Source organism: Numenius arquata, chromosome 7 (genome assembly GCF_964106895.1).
Source record: "Numenius arquata chromosome 7, bNumArq3.hap1.1, whole genome shotgun sequence".
In the NCBI taxonomy this organism is placed as follows: Eukaryota; Metazoa; Chordata; class Aves; order Charadriiformes; family Scolopacidae; genus Numenius; species Numenius arquata.
Genome location: NC_133582.1, coordinates 35,112,547 through 35,130,017, shown reverse-complemented (window position 1 = coordinate 35,130,017; position 17,471 = coordinate 35,112,547). Strand labels below are relative to the sequence as shown.

The 17,471-nt window shown below is 41.4% G+C and overlaps 1 protein-coding gene across 1 annotated transcript in view; it reads right to left on the bottom strand.

The window, feature by feature from the left end:
- Positions 1-2,879, bottom strand: part of ITPRID1 (ITPR interacting domain containing 1) — a 104,456-nt gene extending 101,577 nt beyond the window's left edge. The window contains 2 exon segments of the mRNA XM_074150864.1: positions 812-883; positions 2,856-2,879. Of these exon segments, the coding sequence (XP_074006965.1) occupies positions 812-883; positions 2,856-2,879 (96 nt within the window).
- Positions 2,880-17,471: the final 14,592 nt, after the last annotated feature.

The window sequence follows — 17,471 nt, the reverse complement described above, 5'->3', positions numbered from 1 at the left end:
TGCCTAGAGTCACTCTGCTGCGTCCAGGTGAATGCTTTCCACATGCATAAGCGCTGAGGCATTGTTTTCCAGCATCTTTTTTTTTTTTTTTTTAAGGGTTAAAGACCCCTCTCCCTTGCTGAGGGAAGGATGGGTGACCCCAGTACAACAGAACGCGTACCATGCCGAGCTAATTTGCAGCCTTGTCCTCAGTCGTGCACTGACTCAGTGATGTCTGGAAGAAGGGCGCAGAAGTAGGAAACCTTATGGCAATACAGCAACCGTTGCCAGAAATTCATCAAGGACTGTGATGGGCTCTGAACAAAGTCCTGTTCATTCTAAATTGAGGAATAAAAGTCTCAGTAATAGAAAAGAAGGCAAAAGGAAGGCTAAAACGTCGCTGTTTTGCTAGATCTGAGATGCAACTGATTTGTTCTTACACATTAAGAGCTTTAAACAGAAAAAAAACCAAAATAAAGCATCCTAAATGGACTGCAGTCAATATGTATTTAGGCTAGAGAGCTCACTGCTATAAGAAGTGGATTACAGAAATGTATGTTTGCAAAAAGGAATTGATATGCATATCAGAGTTACCATAATTAATTACAATAACGTTTTTGGGTCATGCTTCAGGGCTCACAGAATTCAGCAACTGTTAGAGAACGGGCTGAGACTTAACAAGGGTAATCTCTTTTTAACCTTCATGTACACACTTTAGGAGTCTCTCTTTAGCAATGGCTATTGCCAGAAAATAAATAAGAGATGAGACTGATCTTAGGTCTAAACAAACAGGAAAAATTCCTGGGTTCTCACCTGTGGACTAAATCCATACCTTGTCCTTCATTTTATGGGACTGCATGGCTTTTGGCAGTAGATTTAGTCTCTTTCCTAATTCTTTATAAGGCTAGAATAAAAAGGGGATGAAAAAAGATAAGGAAAACTTGATCACTTGAGCAGAAGCTGTGGCATAATACACAAGGTCTTCTGCACCAAACAAATTAATTAATATTGTTCATCCCTTTAGAAACAACTGCATCTACAATGGACAAGAGGACAACTATCAGGCTCCATTAAAATGAAGATTACATATAAAATCACTGGGGGAAAAAAAGGAGAACAGACTAATGGTGGAGAAAAGGCACAGAGAAGCCCTAAAGGGAAACAATAGAATGAATAAGTATGGCAACTGCAAACCACCTAAGCAAAAAATAAAAGTAACGATTGGGGAAATAGCAGTAAAATGGGAAAATCATTTGCCTATACCGATGCTCCACAACCACAGATCTTTGCCTCCAGGCACTCCAAGCACAAGGATGCCTTCTCACCCAAGTGGTAAGATAGCCAGAGAAGCAAACCCAGACTGCTGTACCTCTTTCTCAGAGGAGCAGAACGATGCCTCGCTCTCTGCTCCTGCATGGATGCACCACCACCATAGCTCAGAGAGGGCAGCTGCCTGGGGAATCAGACTTGAGGCCAGGCTGGGGTGATATAGCAATATACAGCAATAGAGGAGCCCAGGGCTCAGATGCTGCAGTTATAGCTGCCCAGGAAAGCAGCAGCAAGAAGCATCTCTGATGCAAATCCAGGTGTGAAGCAGGTCAGTGCCTCAGGGATGGAGACTTCCACTGGTGCAGGTCAGAAAAGTGGAACTGAACCACCACATGCCTACTGGAGATAAAAAAGTCTGGCTTACTCTCTTTCATTTTATTTCAGTGTCCTTTGTTCACCTTTGTTGGGGAATACTTCAATGTACTACGCTGAGGAAGAAACACCAAGCCTGCTTTGTGACAGGTTAAACTGGAGTTGTGGCTGCAAGGCACCTTGAGGTAGTTACAGATAAACCAAAATCAGAGTGTTCTTCCACTGAGTTATCCCAAAATTTCCAAATTTTTTTTCAATCCCAACCATGATGATCCATTGCAATATTTGGTTGATATACTCCGTAGCAGCATTTTCAACTGAAAAACTGTATTTAAATTTCAGCAGCTGAACCTTTTCAGCTTTGATGTACAAAGCAGGAAACACCAGCTCATTGCCAGACACTGAAAACAGAGAAACACCTATTTCTCCAGTGACACTTGGTGTTGTGGGGGTTATCCTCAGGAGCGAGCACCCCCTGGAAGCCCAGCTTCCTACCCTGGCTGCACATTGCTGTACAGAGGGGGATGGTCATTCAGAAGCAGGATTGCACTGTGCCTTGGAAAACGCATTATGGCCACAGAACAAAAGCCATAAAGAAGCATTGGGGCCCACACCACAGCTCCCATGACCCCACATGTCTTCTAGGTCAGGACATATTGACGTACAACTGACTAGAGAAATAGACATTTTGGGGCAGCCCAACAAACAGATTATTCCTGTTGGGATTTATTGACCCCACAAAAGACTGGTTTTGGCTTTTTGAGCAGTCAACAGACTTCACCAATGATGAAACATGCCCAAGAAAATTCTGATTTGTGAGAACAGCTTTATCATGAGGAAATTGTTCTGGCAAATGGTTTCCAACCAGCTCTAGTCCTGACCCTGCAAAAACTTACAGTGGAATTAGGTTTATCTAGCATCAGTCACCAAAAAAATCGTCTGTCCTGAGCAGGTTGGTCTAACACACGCACAGAGTCAGTGGAAAGTAGTGGAAGGTGATTCATTGTACTTAGTTTACACCTGCCAGGAGAAGATGGTGCCTCCTCTTCCCAGTCTCTAAAAGCAAGCTTAGACAGTTGGCTTTCACTCAGGCAGCTACTGAGCAGTAAGCTGGGGGTACACAAGTCCTTGCACAGCTTATGTATACATGCAGGGTTATTATTGATCATCTATTTAACGTGATGCTGCTGGTGAGTGAAGTCCACCTGGAGCTGAGCTCAGTGAAAAGCCCCTACCCTCTCTGTCATCCTTAGCGTCATCATGGCTGCATGGGTCTGCCTTGACAAAATGGAAAAAATAACATTTTGGGCTCTGTCAGATTAAGTGACAAAGACCTGAAGCTATGGCGTAAAATATGTGTCTGAGTGCAAAGGCTGCAGCGGCCTAAGATGACAGGACTCTCTTTCCGTTCCCTAATCAGAAAAACTCTCACTGAAAATGGGACTGATGTATTTGGAGTAAACTTTTGATAGGATTTCAAATGTCCTAGTGGTCTCAGATTGGCTTGACCACATTGCCTACAGTGTTTAGGCAGCTCAAAACCAAAGCCTTGAAATGAATGTACTCGTACTCATAAAGAAAAAAGGACTCATGGTCAATAAAAATCCCTAAAAAAAAAAAAATCAACTAGGGGTTTGGGAGAATTCTTATGTGTTTAAAAAGGTTTGCTTTGGGAGAAAAGTTTTTGTTGTTAACTGATTACTAATTTTTAGTTCCTCTTTTAATTTATCATTTGAATTACCCTCTAACATAAAAAACAGAGAGCAAAATAAGTTTTGTATATAGTTCTTCAACATTCCCTACCTAGCTTGCTTAGTGAAAAACTGAATTAAAAAGCTGGCTTTCAGTTAAATAATTTTTTAATCAGTTAATTTCTTTTACTGTGTCTTAATTATTTTTCTTTTTCAGCATTTTACTTATCCAGGATCAAATCTTAGCTTTGAGCAATAACATGATAGGACCTATGAAGCTTAAGTTTGTGGCTGATTCTTAAATCCCTTATCCTCTTCTAGCTCACACCACCATTGCCCCAGATAAATAATAACCAGTACCATCACTCTTGCCTCAATCTATCACCAGTAAGAGATTTCAGAAGGCAATCAGCCCAGCTGGAGAAAACATTAAAGAGGAAAATATATTTGTACCTGGGAATCGTTATGTTTGTACTTGGGACTTGGACACTTCAGGCTCTCGCCTGCTTCTCTAGCCGCCTGAGCACCCTTTTTTCCTAATCGCTTGCAGATATAAATTGGGCTCTCTGTGCATTGTAGTGGTGTACATGGAATTCACAGCAGTGTTCACAGCATCCACCTCTGGGAACTCGTCCCTCATGCTTTCAGTTAGGAGCAGATGTTTTAAATACGTAGTTTGAATCAAAGTTTCTTTATTTTCCTTTGAGGTTGAAAAATAAAACTGTTTCGCTCCACAATCTTCTCACCACTTAGCAGTTAGAATTAGGTCGATGGGAAGGGCACATGTGCATGTGGGTTAAATCCAGAGACTGAAAGTTGCTGAGCTCTCAGTGTATTTCCCACTGTACGTCTGACTCACCATGGGAACTTGAGCAGTGGCTCCTCCATCTATGAAGCACTGATATGAACTCACTGAACGAGCAGGCGCTGAAGCTTAATTCCAGTATGTACAGTGCTGTGAGATCTTTATTTGACATGTGCTGGACGAAGTGCAAAACAACTTTCACAGTACCAAAAGTAAAAGCAAGGAAAGTGGATTTCTCTTGCATGTTTCCAATAAGCCTTTGGTGCTTTGAGTATGTTTTCCAGCCACTGATAGGATTTCACCATTTTAATAGTAGCACACAAAAAAAAGTTCCAAGTTTTTATTCCGCAGTGCTACTTTTGTGCATAAACAGTTATTAACCTTGCATCAATGTCTCCATGGATTAAACAGTCCCTAAGTACACATTGACAGCACGGATCGTTATGGTTATGGACCCTTAGCATTTAAAATGGGAGAGGAGGGAGGTTGCATGTGTGTGTATTCATCTCCTTGCTCCCTCTCTTTCACAAACTGTAAGGTTTAATAGCGATTAACACTAGACCGCAGCACTTCTAAATTAACGATAGCCCTGCCAATTCTAATTGGTATTCTAATTAATCTGACAATTCTACTAATTAAGAACATTAAACTTTTTAACAAAGGCTATCTTTTTTTGTGTTATGTTTGGCAAAATGGAATCGAGGGTATAGGGGAGCCTGAACTGCTACTTCAGAGAATTACTAATGATTAAAGGAGAAAAAAAAAAAAAAAAAGAAGACAGAGTTAGGGAGCATGTAGAAACATTTATATATGGTAATTAAATAACAAGAAGAGACTATCTGAATTTTAGGATATAGTGAATTATAGAGAAATGGATTAATAAAGTGAAAACCGCAAATCCAGAATACATGGCTGAAAGAGGTTTGCCTTTTGGAAACACAGATTTAGCTCAGGTGCTGTAGGGATTTCAGTACAGTAGTCAAACTGAGACATTCCTTTGTTTGGAGAAAGCTCACTTTGTAGATTTGCTTTCCTTGAGATATCAAAAAAAATGTTCCACAATGCAAAATTTTCAGTAAATGTTTCACACCAACTGAAATGTCTCATTGAAAAACATAATTGTTCTGGTTTTCATTTTATGTATTATATGTGATTTTGAAAAGAAATATCCTTTTGAATCCCTTTGAAATGAATTAAAACCCTTACTTTTCCTAAGTGTCTTACTCTCAGAATGAAATTACATTATAATGCACTTAATATACAAAGTTTTATGCTGAAAAGTATACGCAATCTTCTGAAAGAAAACGTGTTTCGTTTTCTGCCACTTTATATTAAAAACTGCAAATATCTTGTTCATAATCAAGATTTCTGTTTCCACTCTTTTGCACAGTCATTGCAAAAAAAAAAAAAAAAAAACCAAACAAAAACCAGAATAACAAAAATGAATAACAGACTGAATGGAAAGCAATATTTACTCCAAATCCCACCAAACTGAACCTCACAGATATTACTCTTCCAACACCCAGCCTCCAAGGCATAGAGCAGGAGCTCTGAATCTCTCAGGATCTGGCCCCATGCTGTAACACTGAGTGTATTTCCTGCATCACTTCACCGAATTGTTACTGCACTGCCTGTATTCACACTGTTTGAGGGCTTAGAGGTACAGGAAGAGACGGCTATTCCAGTCACCATCTGCTGGTGACAGCAAATGTCCTCCACGCGGCTGTCTTCAAAATTCATAGCAAAGTACCCTTTTGAGATAAATTTTACCTAAATGGCTTTACATAGCAAGATGCCTTACAGGTCCAAATGCAAAATACAGAAGCCAGCACACCTCTCTAGGCAGAAAGTGCACTTCAAATTTCAGCCCAAGCCACCCATAGAACTCCTGAACACAAGAACAAGGCCTGAACATATTATAGTACACTCTTCAGAATGCATATCTTTGAATACTTGGTAAAGTGCATATTTTTCCTCTCCTGGTCACACAGCAGTAATAATGAATTGAACTACAATAAGTATTTCTCCAAAAATAGCAACTGAATTAAAGATGATCACAAAGAAATCAAAATAAGGCCAGATACATACTGACTGACTCCATGAACAATACCATGGGGGAAAAAAAAAAAGGGGGGGGGGGGGGGGGAAGGATTCCTAAATTGCAAAAATATATGTATATTCAGTACTGTTTCTGCTGACCACTGACTGCTTTAGCACTTTGCAAGCTCTGTCTTCTATGACCTTTTCCATTACTTCAAGAGTTTAAGGAGTCAGGCCCCCAGAAAGGCCAGGTAGAACGTAAGCTTATATAGCAACTGGCACAACAAGAGGGGAAAGGGAAACGCAAGCAGGGTTTGGGCTCAGCAAGCCATGCTCCTGTCTTAGGAAAGGGAATTTGGCCAGAGAAGAAGGCTTTTTGCCAAGCTTCCAGGTGCATTCTGGCCATGCTTGCTTTAAACTGTTTGGGGATTCAGACCAGTCCTCAATCAGCCCAAGGACTGAAATGGAAACTCCGGGCTGCCAGAAGATACTACTCAATTTCCTTTGCACACCCTGTCAGGGAAGACCACTTTGCAGAGCCCTGACCTCCAAAACAACACTGTGTGCTCAAGGCTGTGGCATGAAGTGCTGATTTTCATGGTGCCTGGTGGCTGAGGAAGCTGGCAAGCTGTACGGCTTACACAACTCCTTAGAGATTATGCAGATATAAGAGATGGAAAGAGATGCAAATTACTGAAACTACTGTTTACTTCAGCTAGTACTTCAATACGTGATAACCTCATGGCATATCATAACTTCATGTTGATTTTGGTAGCTTTTATTGACTGTTATTAGACAATGCTGCTTCTGAGGGGATGTTCACAGATCGTACCAAAAACATCTATGTAGATATAAACAGAATTCTCTCTTGAGCTCTACTTCTTTCAGTTGTGTACATGAATAGACAAGAACCATCACTCTATTCTTAGTCTTCTCTTCTTTACTCTGTCCCAGGAACATTATGAGGCATGCAATGAGAATCTAAGAAATTTACAGCTTACAACATCAGTATGTCCACTTGCTCAGGAAATTTGGTGAAAAACACAATAAAATAGGGTTTTATGAAGATGAGAAACATCAGTTACTCTAAAAGTAGATCTTGCAGCTAGAAGTAATAGAATTGTTCATTCATCACTGAAAAAAATGTTCTTTAAACATTGATTTTCCAAAATGTTTTTGGAAAAATATCATTGCAGTCCAATCTGAATTCAGCACCATTTTACAGCTGAGCTGAAATTGGCTGTGCCTTTCACTTTCTCAGAAGCTTGGGGATTGAATCCAGAAAACAGTTTTATAAAATCCTGTTCTATTTGTGGTCAAATTCTGCCACCAGATCCCCAGAACTGTCAGGGGAAAATTGATCCTGTGGCTAAAACAGCTCAAATGACCTGGCTTCCACTCTCAGTTGTGACAAACTTTTCTGTGTCTTGAGATAAAATCTGACAGCCAAGATCCTCCGAGGTATATTGATGTCCATCTTCCACTGCCTTCAAATCAGTGAAGATATGTATAGTTCTGTGTAACAGGGAAGAGCAGGAAGGCTGTAGGATATGGTGACCAACCACTTCAACTAAACTGCTTCTGAAAAATAATTTCTGGAGTATTTATAAAATAGATATCAGATATCAATCAATATCAAATTGATTACTCCTAACATTTGCATTGGGCATTTAAATCAGTGAAACAAGATCAGGATCTGTGCTGTAAGATCCTTGTGCCTGTTTTTTCCTTTTAGAAATTAGCATTTCCCCACTTCATAGGATGGTATAAAGATGAACATTTAATTCTGACACTGGCTTAGGTTTTTTGGGGTTTTTTAACCCAAAGTTACCTCTCTTTTCGATAAGGAAAGATCTCCAGTAAGGTTTATTTACATGCATTATCACATCCTGCAGTTGCTGGTTGGCAATCGCAGATGTTAGGAGAAGTCAAAAGTGTAAAAGCAGATTTGTAAAATGTGAGGGAGGCCATAGTTCATTAGCAGCTTGTGATGTCTGTACAGATTTTCTGCTTTTTGAATGGAAAATTCACTTATCTTCATCAGAGTAGTATCTCAGGAAGAGCCCTGTCCAAGAAGGGTTATAAATTCAGGTAATAGAAAGCAAACCAAAATGAGGAGATATCCCCAGTCATCCTGCCCCACACTTAACATTATTTCATAAAATAAAGCACCTCAGCTGAGTTCTGCTGTTAAGAAACTACCTGTATATTTGTACATAAGAGAGAGAATTGAGATTTCATAGGCAACTGGCATTTACTACTGTCAGCTACTCAACTTCTCAACTTTAATAATGTGCTTTCAAAATAGGTTTAGAGGAGTTGTTATTTCTAAGGCTTTTTTTTTTTCCCTAAGAAGTTCAGATATTATTTCAGCATGCTGCCAAAATTTGCCTGAGGAGTGCATGCAAGAGAAAGGAAATTATGATTCTTAGGAGCTTACAGCTCACCTGAACCTGGATAAAATTTCATGGGGATAAAGAAAAGTCATTTCTCTAGCCTGAGGGCTTTGTCCCTGCTGAGTTTCAAAGGTCTACTGCAAATAATGGAAATGTCAGAGTTTCTCATAAACTTTGCAAGGATCTTTTACAAAGTTCCCCTTAGAAAACATCCTATAATTTCCTCAGAGGGAACTGAAGTTCCCACCAGAAGTTGATGTTACTCTTAGATTTGATTTTGCACTTCCGTCAAGTCAGAGTTAATTCAACTTCCTTGCATCTCACGTTTAATTTAGAGCATGCTGGGTAGTCCTAAGCAAACTGCTCATCTCAGCATGTGCTTTCTTGTGAGGCCATTCTGCTCTTTTGAGTCGGTGCTGTGACCGTACACTCAAAGCTCCCACTGCTTCCCAGAGGGGCTTTGCCCCAGCACCAGCTCACCACGTGGGGCTCAGCGCATTGTCACTCCCCTTGCAATGGATAATCCTCTCGCAGAGAAGGCTGCAGGAAGGGAAAAAAAGTACCAGAAACATCCACATGGGTGATCCAGGGAGAACATTTATCAGGTGCCTCTTGCTGGGAGAGATTTGCAGCGGGGAGATGAATGTGGCCCATCTGCCTCAGAGATTTTGCAAGGAACGAGTGTCCCCAGTTCATGGAGGAGAAAGCCTGCATCATAGCCATGAGATCTGTATGGGGAAGGGCAAGGAGTGCAGGTCCCTTCTGGTGTCACACACACCCACACTACCTCTTCTAGAAGGGACTGGCTGCAAGGTCCATCCCAAAAACCATGCTTTGATGGGAACAGAGACATTCTCAACATGGAAGGGTGGAGGAAGCCTGCCTGTGAATCACTGTATGCACAGGCAAAAGAAAGGGAGGAAAAAAGCAGCATCACTAACTAGTTGTTTGACAGAGACTGCCATTAAAGAGTAGATGCCAGTCAGCAGTGTCAGGGTGTGTGCTACAGCCAGGGGTCCCTGCTGCAGCATCTAAAGACTGCCAGACTTACTGATCTCAGAGCATCATCAAGGTAGGGTAGCAGAGAGTGTGAGAACTCCAGTCACCAAGTATGAATGAAAAAGCTCAGTTTCTCAGATGTACCATGGGGTTGCTTCACACCACAAAGTAATAGGAATGATCTTAACCCCCTGCAGTTTCAAGAAGTGATACAGCTACGTGACTGGTCTGACTAGAACACTTTTCCCCCAGGACAGAAGTACCTTAAATTCCACATTTCTGCAAAATACGTATCACCTCTTAACCTGGCTATAAAACTTTCAGGCCATATCATGCCACTGCTTTTCTAGTGTAGGGCACATTTTTATTTATTTAATATATTTTTCATCTTAAGATTATTTGGTCCCACTCTCTCAACTCATTTACATTAGTGTAAGACAAGAGCAGATCAAAATTAACACAATTATGCCAAATGTATGTCACATCTAAATCAGACTGATACTAGTCACGTGTTTCAAAAATCTTAGAGCAATTTCTGGTCACAAACCCATTTTTGGTTAACCATAAGCAATTAGTATTAGAGTCCATTTTTGGACTCTAAATTCATGTTTTACTCAAGCGACTCCCATTAAAAGAGAGTAACTAACCCCTCTGCAGCTCTTTCATATTTGTCCCTAACAGCCTATTCAAAACATAAAGCTAAGGATGTCTGATTAGAGCAAGAAGTACATCCTCATTACAAGAGGCTTAGATAGTGCAAAGCACATTTATAATATTTTGCAGCATTAGCAGATGGGTTGAAATCAAGTTTTCAGACTGAATCAAATCCTCTTGAGCTAATGTAGGTTAGTTCCCTTGACGGCGGGGGTCCTTATTAGTGTTTTCCTTATTCTCTCCTGGGAGAAGGATGTATATCCCCATACATCATCTTAGCACTGGTAGAAGAAGGCTTAGCCAACTTGATGGGAACGGGATGTTCCCCTCACAAAGCCATCCGTAGTCTATGGCAGTGTAGTGGGGATGCAGAGAGGCAGAAAAGGGCAGGGTCACCTCTGAACAGGGACACACATCACTTAAGTCCCATAGTTGCATATGGGATATGCAGCTGGAACGCAACATGCTGATGGCACATTGGATTGGTTCCTCCCTCAGCAGCTCCTTCTGAAGGGACACGGTCCTGCCTTTGTCAGAGGGTCCGACTTCTGATCAGTCTGAAACTCACTGGGGCTGGCAGACCAGAGTCCCTGCCCAAGGCACCATCCTCTTTTGCCTTACTTTTGTAGAAAACAACCAAACCAAACCATTGGTGGATTGAGACCTGGCTGAAAGACAGAGCTCAGAGGGTCGTGATCAGTGGCACAGAATCTAGTTGGAGGTCCGTAACAAGTGGTGCTCCCCAGGGCTCAGTACTGGGTCCAGTCCTCTTCAATATATTCATCAATGACCTGGATGAAGGAATGGAATGTACCCTCAGCAAGTTTGCTGATGACACAACACTGGGAGGGGTGGCTGATACACCAGAAAGCTGTGCCGCCATCCAGCGAGACCTGGACGGGCTGGAGAGTTGGGTGGAGGAGAACCTGATGAAATTCAACAAGGGCAAGTGTAGGGTGCTGCCCCTGGGGAGGAATAACCCCCTGCACCAGTAGAGGTTGGGGTTGACCTGCTGGAGAGCAGCTCTGCAGAGAGAGACCTGGGAATCCTGGTGGACAACAGGATGCCCATGAGCCAGCAATGTGCCCTTGTGGCCAAGAAGGCCAATGGCATCCTGGCGGGCATCAGGAAGAGTGTGACCAGCAGGTGGAGGGAGGTCATCCTGCCCCTCTACTCTGCCCTGGTGAGGCCCCATCTGGAGCACTGTGTCCAGTTCTGGGCTCCCCAGTTTCAGAAGGACAGGGAACTGCTGGAGAGGGTACAGCAAAGGGCTATGGAGATGATAAGGGGACTAGAACATCTCTCTTATAAGGAAAGGCTGAGGGAGTTAGGTCTTTTTAGTCTGGAGAAGATTGAGGGGAGATCTTATCGACACCTATAAATAATTCAAGGGTGGGTGTCAGGAGGATGGGGCCAGTCTTTTTTCAGTGGTGCCCAGTGACAGGACAAGAGGTAACGGGCACAAACTTGAACATAGGAAGTTCCATCTAAACATGAGGAGGAACTTCTTTCCTGTGAGGGTGACAGAGCTCCAGAACAGACTGCACAGAGAGGTGGTGGAGTCTCCATCTCTGGAGACTTTCAAAATCTGCTTGGACATGTTCCTGTGCAACCTGCTCTGGCAGGTGGATGATCTCCAGAGGTCCTTTCCAACTCCATATCATTCTGTGATTCACAACCCACAAAAAAACCCTACAAAAAGCCCCAAACAGTATTCCCACCTCCTTCCTGAGTTCTGAACCCAGCAGGAAACCAGAGCCAGTTTCATGCTGTGACCCATGTATTTGCCCCTTGCGGCCTGGCTTTGCAATTTAGGATGCACTAACATTTAGACATTTTCCCCCAGTCCCACTTCCAAGGCTACGAAGGTAGCCACCAAGGGAATCTGAGAGTCCAGCCCTGCTGCAGACGTACAGTGTGTTCTGGCATAGACACCAACCGCTGGAGCCTGCCCAGAGGTGAGTGGGTTTGGAGGTGCTATTTCTGGTTCTCCCCAGGTGTTCGGGCTGCGCATATGGGTGCTGTGGCAGGAAGGAAAACTCACACCAGGTCATGAGTGAGGAAGAGGGAGTTTGGCATCGCAGGATGGTCACCATGATTTTACACGTGTGTGAGAAGCAGAGTTGCTTTGATATTTAGTGCTTACATGAAAGATGAGGAAAAGAGAAAGATTTAGCTAACTCTTCCCCTTCTGAGCAGCCCCCCTCCACTGCCCACAAGGTCCCATTGCTACCAGTGAATGTCCCAAACTACTACATACTAAAGTGGTCTCAGGGAAACATCATTAAAGTTCTTTAATTCTGATGCAGTTCTGTTACAGCACAACTGGGAGGTAAAAGCCAGGGAGGGTGGTAGAAGATGATGAAAAAATAAAATTAAAAATTAAAAAAGAGGAGAGGAAGAGGAGAGGAAGAGGAGAGGAAGAGGAGAGGAAGAGGAGAGGAAGAGGAGAGGAAGAGGAGAGGAAGAGGAGAGGAAGAGGAGAGGAAGAGGAGAGGAAGAGGAGAGGAAGAGGAGAGGAAGAGGAGAGGAAGAGGAGAGGAAGAGGAGAGGAAGAGGAGAGGAAGAGGAGAGGAAGAGGAGAGGAAGAGGAGAGGAAGAGGAGAGGAAGAGGAGAGGAAGAGGAGAGGAAGAGGAGAGGAAGAGGAGAGGAAGAGGAGAGGAAGAGGAGAGGAAGAGGAGAGGAAGAGGAGAGGAAGAGGAGAGGAAGAGGAGAGGAAGAGGAGAGGAAGAGGAGAGGAAGAGGAGAGGAAGAGGAGAGGAAGAGGAGAGGAAGAGGAGAGGAAGAGGAGAGGAAGAGGAGAGGATCCGACGATAGCATATTGAAGTTATTGGTAGGGCTCCCATTGATTGCAGTGCAGTTTGGGTCAGTCCCCCTGATGCACCATGGAGGATCTGCAGTCCTTTGAACTCAGTATTATTTCAGTGAATCTATTAATGTTTCGCTGTGTTAAATGTATTATAATAATATTGCATTTGAAATAGAGTCACAATTCAAAACTATACAGTTTGGGCACAGGAAAAAAAAATTGTGGTATGTGTTCAGTAACATATTTGGTGCCATGCAGCCATTCTATAAAGTGCATTTAACTGTGTTTTATGTATTATTCTTAACATGCATTCACAGTAGACAGCAAAACAGCAGTTATGGGGTATGCTGTGAATGCATATTAACAGCAGTACACATTTGCATATCATGGATCCATAATACAAAATGCGTAGTAAAATCCTTATGAAAAGTTATTATGCATGCACAGTAGAGGCTTTTTAAACCTTGATATCTCAGCTATTTTGTTTCTCCACTATTTATTTGAAAATATTAAAAAGGTCAAATGATGGATTAAGAATCTGCAAAAATGTAATGTTACTACTACAGAGGGAATCCTTCAACACGAACTAATTCATTGATTTTGTTTTTAGTAGCAGTGTAAGAGCCATTCAAAAATGCATTTTACAATAACATTTGAGTAGCTTTAAAAAAAAACAAACTACTTCAGCAGTAAAAAAAGAGAGAGAGAGAAAATATTTTTATAAAAGTGTATTTTGGAGGCTGGGTGATATAACTGGAAATTTCAACGGTCCTTCCCTTAACACAGAGCTACTACAATGTCAACCTTTCCTTCCATTTCTCATAGTATTTTTAGTATGCATTGAAATGGGGTTTGATTCCTCAGGACTTTGCATATTTAGATTATCATGCATTGTATAATACTCTGAATATGCAAAATCCTTGAAAAGGTTGGCAACCCTTAGGACCTTCCACAGTATAAAACTTAATACATAAATTCCTATTGAGAGTAATGGGATTCTACCCTCTGTTATGCAGATTGTAATATTTGGGACAAAATGAAGGTCTTGCTCCTTTTGAAGAGTTGCCACTTAAGTTTTAACATCTTTGTCACTTCAATTACATTTGCCTTAAAAAATAATTAAAAAAAAAAAAAAAGAGAGAAAGAGAGACCTCAGCTCTGTAAAGAATGAATGACCCGATATTTCTCACTTCTGTAAAATAATGCAAAGTTTGGGTTGAGGGCTTTTTTTTTTTTTAATGAAAGCCTCTAAAATCATTGAGCACATAGACATAGATGTACATAACACGCTTTCCACACACACATCGTTCTGCTGCTGCCTTATTTTTTGTTCCCTTATCTAATCAAAAAATGTCCAAATAGATTTAAATGAAACTTTGTGAAAACAAAATAATTGGATCACGGCTGAGAACATTAATGCCAAGCTTGGGCCCAATGTGAATTAAAGCAGATGAGTTATAAACCCTTCAAAACCAGGATTTATAATCGAAATGCTGACACAGACCCATAACAATAGGAGCTCTGCCAGGGATTATTTTAATACTAAAAGCATACTCAATCACTCACTTTTTAAAATAGAGATTACTTAGTCACTAAAAAGCAGTGTTACGCGATAATATTGAAAGCAAACTTTAAAAAAAAAATGTTTCTAAGATGACATGTCATTCCCCCTGTAACTCTCTTGATATTGCTTATATGTGACACGTTACTCCTTAAATAAAAAAACCCACAAACCCCAAACACACTAAGGTGGAGTTTGCCATAAGCTCCATGGCAAGGCTGAGCCGAGAGGCTTTGTCAGCTTCATTTAACAGTTTCTTGCCTGTGGAAAGAGACAAAAGGGTTAAGGGAGGAAGAGCACGGAGTACAGGAGAGGCAGATGATGGGAGAAACAAGAGCGCAAAGAAAGAAGCAGCCAGGGAGTCAAGTGGGGAAGATTTTAGGAGGAAGAAGAGCATGTTTCCAAAGGAAAGAACTCCGTTTATAAGGAGATTTTGGGGAAGCGTTCACAAAAAGGCCAGGCAGGCAAAGAAAATTCAGCAGAGGGAGAAGCCCTCCACGCACCCCGAGTTGCCTGCCAGCCTGTCGCCCCACCAGGAGCAGGTGCACCCCAGTCGCATCCCGCTGGGGCAGGACTGGGACCAGTGAGCCCCGCCACACGCTGCTGAAAAAACACATCGTTTGTTAAATCTTCATGTTGTACATCCAGTTTCCCACAAATGCCTCTTTTCTTTCAGGAATGTCAAAAAACACTGAAGGATGCAAGGGGAGGGTTTCTTACAGCTAGCAGGAGTTTTGCTCCCGTTATCCTGCACTCTGGGGCAACGCACTGCACTCAGGAAAAAAACCCACACCCCAAAAATTGCTCCCAGCAGCATCACACAAAAACTACTTTTTGTGACCGTGCTACGTGTTACAGCACTGGCATTACTTCCGCACTCCTGCCTTCCCTTCCTTGCCTTTTCTTTTTTGTTTCTGCCCACACACACCCCCCCCGGGTACCAGGTGCACTGGAGGGACTCGGATCAGTACCAGACAGCACTTTTCGTATAAGCAATACCATATTAACAACCACAGGGCAGCCATACCTGTAGGCAGGGATAGCACCAAATGTTGGCACGTCTATCCATGCAGCTAGACTGCTAAAAAGAAGCAGCTCCAGTGGAAAGGCACCTACTGTATGTGAAATGCTGGTACAGATTTTTTTCTGTTCATTTTCTTTTTTTTTTTTTTTTTTTTTTTTCTATCAGTCTAACCTTCTGTGTTGATACATGAATGCTGGTACCCACTTAGAGGGATGCCAGATGATCAGAGCAGAATGAAGGTCCCAGGAGAAAGGCTCACGTGGTTTTCTCTGCCCCGTGACGTCACTAGCAGATGGCATGGGTACCAGCTCTGGCAGTTGGCATCAATGTCACTTTTTAGAGATCAATGAGATAGTGCAGATATACACAGATCTAGACTCCAGGAGACGATGCGACATTCAGACTGAAAAGATTTGGAAGGCAAAAAATGAAAACTGATTGTTGAATGAAATAAAAAGCTAAGGTAATACAAATAAAGATATATTTCAGTTGGTGCTGGGTGTGCATGCAAGTGTTTAAAGATACAGTATCATTGTCTTGTGTTTTATGTATGCTATTTACTGTCTAATAACTCCTCCTAAGATTTTATTCTTCTGATGCAATTGCATACTTTCATTGGTGTTATGTAATATTGCAAGTGTGTAGACAATACTGATAGAGTTAGTCTTTGACTGGGGTTTTTGTTTAGTTTTGTTCTATTTTAAAAAGTCCCTGCATTCGTTTTGCTTGTTTCTTTGAGTACAGTGGGATTCCAGCTTTTGCTGCTCCCAAACTGCAAACGAAAGCAAAATAATTGGGAAAAAGAAATTATTTTCCCTTTCCAGGCTGGATTCTGAGCACACGTGCAGGATTGCAGTCAGAATCTACAGACCGCTCCTGTCAGCTACGAGCTGGAGGGAGACATCTGAGCCTCACAGAACATAAACATTGCTATAGCGTGCAGGGAATTTTTCATCTCCCCACCACCACAATTGATGGGGGAGAAAAAAAAAATAAAAGGAGGAAAGAAAAAGAGAAAAAGCAAATAAGTTTATTCTAACTAAATACATAATATCAATTCGATTTTTTTCTGGGAAAAAGTGGGGGGGGGAGGGAAAGGTAGGGGGCTTTTATTTCCAAACTCTAAATCTGAATATGTATAGGGTTAGATCTGATTTTTGTTTTAATATCAAATAAGTAATATGTGGTTTTCCTAAAAATCACTAGAAAAAAAATTATTCATTTTTAATTATGTTACTAGCTAAGCGATGTGGGGAGGATTTTTTTTGTTACCCACTTTAAATTACTGGAGTTTAATATCTTGATTCATAAGGGAAGAAATGTGTAGGGGAAAAAAAAACTTTGAAATACAAGTCAAAAAGTGATTTTAAAATGTTTAACTATCAGTTAATAGAGATATGGCACTTTTCAATTTTAAGACTGCTCTCGCTCTCCTCATTTTTTCACCCAGGGGAATTTGGATTAATGAAATTTCTGTATTGCTTTATCATGTTTTGCATTTCTTTGAATTCCATGGTGGTGAGGGTTTGAAGGGGTTGTTTAAAAATAAGATAAATGAGCAGGGAGATAATTGTACATTTTAAATATTGGTTTAATGTATACTTACCTGTGAGAAAAGTGGTGATTTAGTTGCAAGATCCTAAATGTTTCGAGTGATTTTATTTTTTATTTTATTTTTTAAAAGCAAGCATTTGAAAGTGGCGTTTTATGCAAAAAATACAGATTGTGTATTTATATATACACACACACTCAGATACACAGATCATGCATGCAGGCGCACAAAGATGTGTGTATAAGTCGGCAAACTTTAAAAATGGAAATATTTAAATATTGTGCTGGCATTCTTTCAGGTAACTTAAGATTATAGAACC